Raw genomic sequence first — 12,036 nt, 5'->3', positions numbered from 1 at the left:
TCGCCACAACTAGAGAAAGCCCGCACGCAGCAACGAAGACCCAACGCAGCCAAAAATAAAATAAAATAAAGAAATTTTAAAAAATAATAAAAAAAGATGATGTTTTTGTGATATGAACTAGGGTGAACCCCAGAGATTGGGGCTGCGGCTTGTGAGGATGAAGAATGGCCTATTATAATAATCACAGCAAACCCAAATAAAGCAAGCACACAGTGATCACGACGACTGGGAAGCAGAGCTCAATGAATTATGCACAAATCGCAAATTATTTTAAAGGCAGGAGCCTACTGACTACTTCCCTAGAACTAGGTCAGAATTAGGGAAGACAAATTACTTGCATTACTTTGAGGCAGATGGTTGTCTATTTCTTCTGAAAAGTCAGTCTGAGTTGCTGAAGTAATAGTGTGCCTTGGAGTGGCAGCAGCATTATTATTATTTGTAGTGTTAACTTGAACTTGGTTGATTTCTTTTATGACTTGTTCATACGATGGTGGGAGCTGTAGAAGGAAGGATGAAGATTTTAGACACCTATGGGTGATAGCCAAGGTGTTAACGGTCTCACTGTTCTTATCTTTGAACTTCATTAAAAATAAAATGCAGAGAGATAATGCGATGTTTACTCACCTCGGCAGGAACCAGCTCACTGGGCCTCCAAGGGCCTGCTGTGGAAGATGGGGGAAATGCCAGTCCTGGGGGTGGGGCTCCTGGAAACCACGAGGTCGGCCTCAGTGGCTCAGCTGCCACAATGGTGATCTCTGGGCGCCTAGCAGACAGAAGCCTCAGTGAGATTTTACAGCCTGGTAACAAGCTATTGTCTATTTGTAAATGTTCAAAGATTCATGAAAATAACTACCACCCAAGAAAGTGACATAAGAACTGCCATAGTCACAGAAATGACCTGTCTGACCTGCACTTTTTCTAACAGTACACCGAGGCAGGCTTCGAGGGAGCATGTGACAGCCATCCTCCATGACACTGGCCTCAGAGAGTTAGAGATGTACCCTGAGTACACTTCGCTCTGCCCTGGCTGATAAGAAAGAGGACCAAGACCCATACAACCTCTTCAACCCAGGGCTCTGCTATCTAGCCTATGGCACAAACACAGGGTATCGTAAGACAGAAAAATGCACTGGTTGAATGGAAATGTTTAGTTTTCCGTTATTATAAAGTACCTACTCTGAAATGATACTATGTATTAGAAGAACAGCGCCCTCCTCCTCACTCTACCTCTCCCCCATTCAGAATGATCTTTCAGTGTTTAGAGTTTACTTGTTCACTTCTAGACCCTGATGTGTGTGTCTGTGTTCCTGGTCAGTTTGTATAGGAATCTGATGCTTAATCTTCAATACTTGGAGCCACAGTGATTTAGGTGTGGCTTCTTTCATCATTTTCTTAACCTGATTCTACGGTCTCATGTTTACACTTTATTCAACCTGATTTCCTAACAAATACCAACTGCGTGACTCTGAGCAAATCAGTCAAGCTCTCTGAGCCTCACTTTTCTCATTTAACAAATAGGTATGATGATACCTCCTCTGCCTTTCTCTAGAACTCTATGGAAAATAAAAATAAAAAGCACTGCCATTATAAAAACTGTACACGTACACACACTCTCATGCTAGCCTGTGAATCAGGAGAAACTGCCCATTGATTAAATGAACTGCATTACCTAAGAACCTCTACTTACAGCTTTTAAAAATTTAAATAACAAGGATTATTTATTAGCACAAATAACTGAAATAAGAACACATATATTCAACATGAGAAAAACGATTAAACAAAGAATATGATCACCTCACAGACAAATATTATTTAAACACAAACAGTCATATAGTAGAAGAGATTGGATTGACAAAGGGAAATATAAGATCTAATTATAGAGAAAAATGAGATTCTGAGATGTATGTACAGAATCCTGTTACCTATCTTCATAATCTGGAATGTACTATTCAAAGCTATTAACTGTTGCTGTCTTTATGTAGGAGAGTGAGTACCCTGTGCTTTATTCTTTATATTTTTATTAGTTTTCCAATATTTTCTGTAATGAGCATGTATTATACTCAGGGTTAGAAAAAGCGGTTCACAAATTGCGTTTAGCCAATCCCCTCTTAGACATTATGCTAAGTGTGCCACAGTGAACTTACTTTCACTTCCCTGTGTGGAATCCAAATGAGTCATTCCAATTGTTATATAGCTTTTATCTAACTAGATAATGAATTACTAGTTAACAAATGTTAACCACTATACACGCATTAACCCTTATGACAACCCTATGAGGTAAGTATGATTAGCGCCATTTTAAAGGTGGGGATATAGAAGCTAAGAAAGGTTAAGGAGCTTGCCCAAGGTCACATGGTGAGAAACGAAGTCAGGATTTGAACTTGGCTATGTCTGACTATAAACTCCTTGCTCTTCATTAGTCCACACGATACTTTAAGAAATCTGACAGTAGGGACCATAAATCTATCTTTCTATTTATCCACCTGTCCACACTTCCATCCATCCTATCATCCGTCTGTCTATTGGTCCTTCCTTCTATCTATCCAGTGACTCACTCCTCCCTGCTCCCCTCCATCCCTCCCTCCCACCAGCCATCTAGCCATTTTTATTCATTCAGCTATCCACCTAGTCTGCCTGACTCTTTTCCTTTCTTTATCCTTCCTTTATTCAATTTTCTATGCTGTCATCAGTTCATTCATCCATGTGACATTTACTAAGTAGCTATGAGGTACAAAGCATTTCTTTGAAGTAGTTACAACAATGCTTCCCATACAGCAGTTGCTTAATAAACATTTTTAGATTGGCTTCAGTAAATAATTACTGTCAAAAGAAGATTTTCAGGCTTGTACTGCTTCTTCTCTCAAGCGAAATCATCATTCAAACTTACAGATTAATTCAGAAAATGTACTGATGAGGCTGTAATACACTCCTTATGAGAGAGAAATATTTAACCTGCTAACTGATGACACACTTTTACTTCATAATTAGCAGAATATATGTCCTCTATTATAAATATAACCATACCTCCTATCTCGATGAAGCTCACTCTGAATAGAAGTCCGAGAAGCTATAAAAGAAAGAATACACTGATAAAGTACAAAATTCGTATATTCAATAAAGGTTTAAATTTTTATAGGATATACTATTGGAAAAAGTTAGCTTATATTTGACATCAGAGAGAATGTATGAATTTTAACATCCATAGTAGAAAAGCAAATCAAAACAATCTTTTCATATGGCATAAAGTTAATTATAGTTATATATCTGAATTGCATAAGAAAATATAGATTTCAAAAACTCCTCAAAGCACATTCCATGGTTCTGAAAAATAATTTGAAGAATGAACAGAGAAAAGATGACAGCTACTAAACAGAAATTGCATGGCAAGAGCATTATGATGACATGAAATAACAACGGGCAGAAAAAATTCTAAATATCTATTCTAATCCATATTACTACACTTTTGTAATGTTTGTTTATAACTCTATTGTAAAGAGAGTGGAAGTGGTCAAATTTCCATCTATTTTCTAATTTTTCTGGAGTTTTACAAGCCTTAAGTTGTTTTATTACTTACATTAAGAGATAATAATAATACATGCAAAAAGTGTTCAAAGCACTTTTATAAAAATGTTTATAGCAGAGAGTATTATTGTATTTGCAGCACTAACTCTTCCCTTAAACCTCAAACTCAAAAAGCTAGATGGTTTAAGTTTTTTCCAAATTTTATTTTAAAATTAAATTATGTCTTAACCAGATGACCTGGAAAATGTGTCACATATGGGATCACATATTACACACATGTGTAATAGAGAATAGTATTTCTATTTTAAGGAGCACATTTAAAAGATACCTTTCAAAAAAAATCTTCAAATACTATACTGTAAAAATTTGTGGACAAAGGGGAATTTGTTTCAGATATAAACTACTTCTACTTTCCTATGTCTCCAATACTCTACTTTTTCAATTCTTCTGACTTGAAAAGGTTGAAGGTATGAATCTTTTCTTTCTTCCTCCTATTAAGTTCTGGTTCTCTCTGAACAAGGAGGATGCCAAAGCTGGAAGGCAGGGGTGAAGACGGGAGGTGGGGATGAAATTTAGGCTGGGGTTGGAGCTGTGACAGCGAACCTACGTGGGGTTAGCAAAGCAAACCTGACATCTGAAACCATAACCCTTGGATCTAGAGTTGGAGGATGTTCTGTACTCATACCATCAACGGGTATGATGGACTAGTACATTTCTATCAAGAGTTAACCAAGTTGAGGTGCATTTTCTCTACTGGAATAAAGGAGGACTGAGAGGCTAAAGCTCTGAGTGGCAGGTCTGATTTGTAAGAACGGTTTCATTAAGGCAGAGGCTCACCGAGCGTGCTACAATCCCATCACCACCATCACTAAAGCCAGAATCAGCAGACACAGCACTTTTAAAAGACATCATGTTATTTATCGTCACACACATACCTCGTCCACGGGGCATTTTTGCTGTGCACTATTCATGAGTGCTAAGGGAAAAAAAGATGGGGTTACAGAAGAGGAAAGGGAGAAAAAAGAGTGAATGCAGTTGCCTAAGCTCTAAAAAGAATAAGCAGCAAAACTGTCTTGTCATGCCACTGTTTCTACCCACCTCTGTGCTTCGATGGAAAAGTTGATGAACCATAGTTTCAGAGAGTAAAGAAATATGTTGCAGGCAAAGATATATCTGTACAGACCAGGATATCCACACATATAACCACGGTTAAAAAAAAAAAAAAATCTTCCTACAGTTTTTAGTAACAGTGCCAAAAAAAAAAATCTAAAAATCATTCTGCAAAATCGATTTGCTACTTCGACAGGGATCAATTTTAAAGTATGAATAGTACTCAAAAGGTAATTCAGTAGTCAGTTTACATCTTTCAAATCAGTGGCCTTCCACTTGATTCTGCCCCTTCACCCCAGCGGTCATTAGTAACAGCACCCCAACCCCCGGTTGGCACAGTGGTATTCCCGCACTGCATGCAGCAGGATGAGGGGAGAGAAGGGCTCCCAGTCATGCTTACAGACCTTCTCCACACTCTTGGAGAAACACTTGCTCTCCCCTCTCCTGCTCTGAGTTTTTTTTTTTTTCTCATATTCACTCATCTTTGAAATCTCTTTTTTCTCTTGATCCTTATAAAATGACTAGCACTTTTTGTCAGTTTTGAACAAGTTTAGTAGCTAGAAACACTTTAGATTTTCATGGCAGATTTTCATGTAGTGCCTCACATTCTTCCTGCTAATTTCTCAACTATCTGCTTAATCTCATTCTCACTTTCCCAGATTAAACAGATTTGATGTGGTTGTTACCAGGAGACTCAAATTTGCCCCCAGGGCCCACACAGAACATGTTCCTTTTAAACCCTGCCACACAAGGCCGGTCTTCCATGCATTTTGGATTAAGGCCGCAGAATAAAGGCAGGTTTTTCAGTCAAAGTTATATCATTTTACAGAATTATTTTCAAACTTTTCTAGTTCATATGGCTAAATTCTAAGTACAGGGCAAATTCATATTCAGCTGTTTATAAAAGACTGCGATCTGGATTTGCATTATTAGCACTAATAAAGAATTCTCCTAAGTTTCCACAGGATCATAAGCCTGGAGGGACCCCCCCACCCTTTTTTTTTTTAGTAAATTTCTGCTTTAAAAAATTTTTATTTATTTATTTATTTTTGGCTGTGTTGGGTCTTCATTGCTGTGCGCAGGCTTTCTCTAGTTGCGGTGAGCAGGGGCTACTCTTTGTTGCGGTGCGTGGGCTTCTCATTGCGGTGGCTTCTCTTGTTGCAGAGCACGGGCTCTAGCGGTTTGGGCTTCAGCAGTTGTGGCACGCGGGCTCAGTAGTTGTGGCAGGAGGGCTCAGTAGTTGCGGCTCGTGGTCTCTAGAGCGCAGGCTCAGTAGTTGTGGCGCACGGGCTTAGTCGCTCCGCAGCATGTGGGATCTTCCTGGATCAGGGCTCAAATCTGTGTCCCCTGCATTGGCAGGTGGATTCCCAACCACTGTGCCACCAGGGTTGGAGGCACCCTTAATGATCATCCTACTCCAACCTTACAGATGAGGAGACTGAGATCAGAGAGGGTCAATGAATTATCCCACCTCACACAGCTCATATGGGAAGGGCTGGGAGCAGTTTGCTTCTTGAACTAAACTCTTTGTGGAGCCAGGAGAGCTGGATGCTAATCCTAATTTTAAATAATTCAAAATTATCAATTAAATGATTGTCAGAAGAAAAAAACACAAAGAAGGATTATTATATTACAAGCATCCTTGCTCCAGTGCTACCTTACCAATGAAAATCACAATAATAAAAATAACTCACTAACTACATTTGCTTGGGACAGGGTATAAACTAGAGGTGTTTGACATGATAACAGGAACACCCAAGGAGTGGAAAGCTCAAAATGGCCCTGGAGTCAGGAAGTCTAGGTTCACATCTCAGATCTACCTTGTGAGGCCATTTAATCTCCGAGACTCAGTATCCCTACCATCTGTAAAATGGGGTTAACGCCGACCACGCAGAGTGTTATTTTACAATGTAAGTGAATAGTTCCTGACTCACAGAAAGCAATAAATACTAGTTAAGTCTGTGAATTTCAAAGAATAATTTTCTCTTAAAAAGTCAATGAAAGGAAAAGCACGAACTTCCAGAAACATCCACTTAGAACACTTTCAAGATCTTTGCCCAAAATATTTAGGGCTCCCAAGAAGGAACACAAAAAGAAGGATCTCAAGTCTTGATTGGATCCAGAATCATTATGAAAGAATTTAAAATACAACCAGTTAAGGAATATTACTTTAACAATGTGATAAAGTCTTTCTCCTTGCCAAGGACAGATGACTGAGTCTGGGATAGGAAAGCAAACATTTTAATGAGTTGGCTAAGGCAAAATTTGCTTACAACTTTTTCTTATAGAATGGGCAAAAAGGGAAAACACAGAGGGAATGACACAATTATTCTCCATTCTGTATTTACGTGGCAGCACCTGAGGATCTGTTTGGCCTTCTTGCCTAAACGTCAGGAATAAATACAACCAACACATATTTCTTCAGTGTATACAAAGTGAGTGACATATAAGAATTAAAAGATCACTGGGTTATTATTATTTTTAAAGACACCTCAAAGCAGGCGTTTTCCCTGTTTCATCTCCTCCTCCCTCCCTCTCTCCTAGGGCCCTGCTTCACTATTTCCTCTCTTCTCCTGCTCCAATCTGGTCTCACCCCTAGTTCCTCCCTCCCCAAGTCTCCAGGCTTCCTCATCCTACACAGTGTATAAATGTGCCCAGATTTCCTCTCTGCTTGACCCTCCATCCTTCTCCTCCTGTTTACCACCACGGTTCATGAAAGAGTAGCCTACTCAGCTGCCCCAACCTCACGAGCTCCATTCATTGTTGAAATGAAGTGTGGCTTCCAGCTTCAACGTTCTCCTGAACCTGCCCGCTCCAAGGTCACTGCTGAGCACCGCACTCAACGGCCTATTCTCAGCTCCTGTCACCTCACCTGCTGCAGCATTAAGAGCTATTTGTGGCTCACTCATTCTCTTTGAAAACCTCTCCCCCCTTGACCTCTAACATATAGCTGTCTCCTAGTTTTTCTATTACTGGGATCATTCTTTTTCAGCTTTTTTTGGCCCACTCCTCCTTAGCTGCCTTCTCCTAAGCCTTGCAGGGCACCGGGGCCTCAGTGTAAGCAAGTGCCATGCTGGAGGACCTACGGGAACTCAGGAACGGATTACAGTCCCCAACAAATCCCTTCTGAAACCCAAGAGGGAGGAAAGGTAAGAAGCCAGGGAACAAAGGCAGGGGCCAGCAGACAGGACTCGGTGAGAGGACCTCACGCCTCTCTGGCCCTATGGAACCTTAAAGGCACAGCTTGATCTCTGACACCAATATTTCCTAAGATTCTGTCTTTTGTCACCTTCTCTATTCTCTTGTTTTTTTTCTTTTTCTTTTTCACCTTCTCTGTTCTCAACACTATCTCCTTAAATACTGAGCGACTCCCAAGGTTTTCCCTATAACCTTAATTACCCCGAATTGTATCTTCAGCAAGAACATCTTGCCTAAATTCCACACCCTACTTTCCTTTTTAAATTCCCTCCCTGCCTCATCTGCCCCTTTCTCCCCAAGGGCTCCAAGGCATATAAAGTTACCACGAATTTTTCATTTTCATATATGAATTCCCATCAATATCCACTGTGGCATTCCCACACCTTCATAATTCACCACCAACAACAAAAAATTAAACGTGGGAAAGCGTGGAATATCTTTCTGTGTTGCCACCTGACAACTTTTTCACTGCAATGGCTCAAATGCATGCTCTTCACACCTGTGGAGATCCTAAATTCATACTAAATATTATAACTTATGTTTCTAGAAATAGGATACATTCTCCTCAGGGTGGTGACCTCAGCTCAAAGAATGCGAAGAACATTTAATATTCCTTTCTTATCTTTTTAAAAATAAAAACAGGTAATCCATGCGTTTTTTGGAAAAGGGACATTTGCAGAGCCTTTTATTAAAAAGAATGTTGAACTCCTGCACCCAAAGCAAGTTTTAAGGCTTTAACCAAGAAGTAAAGTCAGAAAGTATGAACACGCCATTTTAGAGAGAATTCTGTTACAGCACTTCTAGCATGTATGTGGAAGTGTGAGCTGATCTCCATAAGCATTTATTTACAGAGTCAAATTAAAATACTGTGGAAGTAAATCAATAACAAAGGACAGGGTTTGATATTTTTGAAACCCATCAGATGTCTCCACCTATAGAAAATGGTTACATACAATTTATATTAGGTCATTAAAATTGACTACATAATATAGTTTTTTTTTTTTTTTTTAACAGCTTAGTTCTCTAGAGAAAAATACTGTTCTGAGGAACTCGCTTATCAATAAACAGAAGTTGAAAAGAACGCTGAAAACCTAGCTGCTTGTCTGAAATGGTTTATTATTCCTCAGGAGAAGCTACTCTTGTCAGATTCTTTGTAAGATTCATCAAATACAATCACTTGCTGGAAATCTAAATCATCATTCAAAATTATTGCAGAGGAAAATACAGAGCAGGAAGAAACAAACTTACATCTCTTGATTACTGCTCTAATGGATGACAAGGGTCCTTGGCTAGAAAAAGAAAGAAAGAAAAATTATTACACATTGATTAATCCTTTTAAAGAAGGATTACTTACAATGCCAGGTCATTTCTGGGACTCAAATGGCTCCAAGCAGCAAGTTTGATACATGAGTTACTGGTCTATCCTATTTAAGAAACATAAATTTTAAAACTTTTCAAATTGCCTTTGATATTTAGGATGCTTTATGGGAACTGACGAGGCTGGTGAGGTGTCTACAGCATAAATAAAATTTTGCCTTAAGCTTGCTTTCATAGCTATCTACATACTAAGTCTTCCAGTGAACTTCTGGACACTACTTGAAATCAGGTAGAAATTACATGGTGCCCCAAAGAATTCTGACCCCCCTATATCTCTTTTGTGTTTGAAATCAGAATTCCTGTCTTCTCATATCAGATCAAAATAGATCATTTTTAGAGTCAATTTGACCTCAGGCCCAACAGCATTTCTTTCAAAGATTAGAATTAAAAGTATCACCACCTAAAAATAGAAGTCTTCTGCTTGCTTTGAGTTTTGTTCAATAGCTGGTTGGTCCTGGCTACCCCAGACTATGTGACCTTGGGCGAGTCACAGAAGCCTTCTGTGCCTCACCTTACTCACTGGCCAAAACTCTCCAGCCGCAAAGGTTAGTGCTTCTAGTTTGTAAGGTTGTTGCTCATTTGTTTCTTGTCTTTATTCAAACCAGCTGGATTAATTATCTTTGGAGTCATTTAGAAAAAATATACAACCATGAACTTTTAATGATGTGATTTAGGGAAAAAAAGCTTGTTTATAAATTTTGTTTTTTCAGAATGCTTTTAAAAAAATTTATACTTATTTTGAATTTGTGCTCTTTTAAAGTTTATGCTTGTGGTAATCTGTATAAATCCTCTTGCCAGTTACTTAGGTAGATAAGATAAAACTTCAGGAAGATACAATGATATATCAGTTCATTTTATGGGAGGGATACTTTAAGAATATACTATGCTGACAGACAAGAAAAAAAAAAGCTCCCGGAGGTCTCCAATATTATGAAGCTAGGATCGTAATATAAAAATATAAGTATTTTCAGCAATACTTATTTTTTTAAAAGGTTCTTGAAGTCTTTCTGTAGACAACTACTTAAAAAAAATTATATAAGGTAACACAGAAGAGGCAACAGCACTAAAATGCAAATAGGATGACTGAAGTTTTCAGAAGAAACTTCTTGGTGTAAAAGTGCAGAGACTGCATGTTAGTATTATGTTGACTCAGGTACAGTAATTAAAAAGATCAGAAACAGTACTTAGAAGCAGGGCTCAAAAAGCCAAAGTTTAGGGGACTTCCCTGGCGGTCCAGTGGTTAATACTCTGCGCTTCCACTCCAGGGGGCAAGGGTTTAATCCCTGGTCAGGGAACTAAGATCCCGCATGCCATGTGGCAGGGTCCAAAAAAAAAAAAAAAAGCAATGCAAAGTTTCATGTATGTATCCAGGCAGGGTATAAGGGATGTTATTGAATGTCTCCACTGATCTGAAGGGATGTTACAACACTCTGTTACCTTTGTGAAGGAGAAAGGTATATTGACTAGGGTGGAGCACGGTAGGGGTCATTTGGGTTGAACTGTTTCCTCCCTAAAAAAGATACGTTGAGGTCCCAACCCCTAGTACCTCAGAATGTGACCTTATTTGGAAATAAGGTCAATACAGATGTCATTACTATAGTGAAGATGAGGTCATACTGGAGTGGGGTGGGCCCCTAATTCCAATGTAACTGGTGTCTTTAGAAGAAGACCATGTGAAGACACAGACGCAAAGGGAAGACGCCATGGAGGTGGGGAGACAGGGATGCAGCTGCAAGGCGAGGAACACCGAAGACACTGGCAGACCCCCAGAAGCTAAGAAGAGGCAAGGAAGGACCCCCTGCGGCTTTCAGAGGGAGCGTGACCCCTCTGACGGGCTGGATTCCAAACTTCTAGACTCTAGAACTGTGAGACAATAAACTTCTGTTGTTATAAGTCACTCAGTTTATAGTATTGTTAGGGCAGCTCTAGGAAACTAATACAGGGTGGCCTTCAGGGGTGCTGAGTAGGTGTGATAATTCGTGGCGCTGTACACTTTGTGTATTTTTCTGTATGTTATACTTTAATAAAAAGTTGTGTGTCGGGGGTGGAAACTTTGGCACAAAACAGAATTTTGACTGAGGTCAGCTCAGGTTCTACAATTCAAGACTTGCAGCATCATGTTCAGGCTAGATCTAAAAACCAACCAAACCAAGCAACCATCTTATGTCTAAAACAACATCTTCCAAGCTCTAAAGTTCTCCTTTGGAGGTTGACAGGTTTTGTGGAAGGGAGAATTAGAAAGAAGGCCAGTGGTCCAACACATCTCTATGGGAAGCAGTTTTGGGAGATGCTGGAGTAGCCTCCAGGCTGTGCAGTGCATACAATGTCTGTATCTCAAACATAGCTGTAGGTGCAAAATCTGGGGTTTTGAAGATGCGCCTTTATCTCCATCTTTCTGCAGAGCCCAGACTGCAGTGGAAGGTACCACTCTCTAGTCTTAAGACCTCAGAGGAATCCTCCCTCAGCACGAGCTCAGGCTCATGTCTCAGCTGGGAACATCCAGGCAGGATGGCCACCACGGGACAGTAGACACGGCCACATGACCCCTGGTCAGAGGAGGGGGCAGCAGAGCCTGTTCTGGGTCCAACTGCCCATATTCACTTTTGGCGCCTCTGCCTGTCAGCTGGTGTGACTTTGTGCAAATTAAATTACTTAGCTTCTCCAAGGCCCCTCGTTTCCTCACGTATAAAATCAAGAATAACTCAACTCCCGCATGAGGTCATTGTGAACAGTAAGAGAGAGAATCCATTAAAGCATTTGACACAGTGCCTGGAACAAAGTGTGTGTTCGTTCAATAAACGCGAGCCGCTATTAGCATGATTCATGTTT

At 39.8% G+C, this 12,036-nt stretch overlaps 1 protein-coding gene across 7 annotated transcripts in view; it reads right to left on the bottom strand.

Moving 5' to 3' along the window:
• The window catches only part of SH3D19 (SH3 domain containing 19), a 180,801-nt gene that overhangs the window by 56,144 nt on the left and 112,621 nt on the right, over positions 1 to 12,036 (bottom strand). For 5 of the 7 annotated variants that reach the window (XR_013827932.1, XM_079919271.1, XM_079919275.1 and 2 more), the window contains exons 3-6: positions 9,079 to 9,119; positions 3,025 to 3,067; positions 625 to 763; positions 335 to 497 (exon numbers count right to left, since the gene is read on the bottom strand). Coding sequence is in view for 4 of the 7 variants with exons in the window: in XM_079919271.1 (XP_079775397.1) it covers positions 335 to 497; positions 625 to 763; positions 3,025 to 3,067; positions 9,079 to 9,119 (386 nt within the window). In the remaining 3 variants the exon portion in view is untranslated. The remainder of the gene's footprint in view (positions 1 to 334; positions 498 to 624; positions 764 to 3,024; positions 3,068 to 9,078; positions 9,120 to 12,036) is intronic. The other 2 variants (XM_079919272.1, XM_079919274.1) reach the window with 1 other exon arrangement.

The sequence above is a fragment of the Stenella coeruleoalba genome (assembly GCF_951394435.1).
Source record: "Stenella coeruleoalba genome assembly, chromosome: 4".
NCBI lineage: Eukaryota > Metazoa > Chordata > Mammalia > Artiodactyla > Delphinidae > Stenella > Stenella coeruleoalba.
This window is presented reverse-complemented; position numbering and strand designations above follow the sequence as displayed.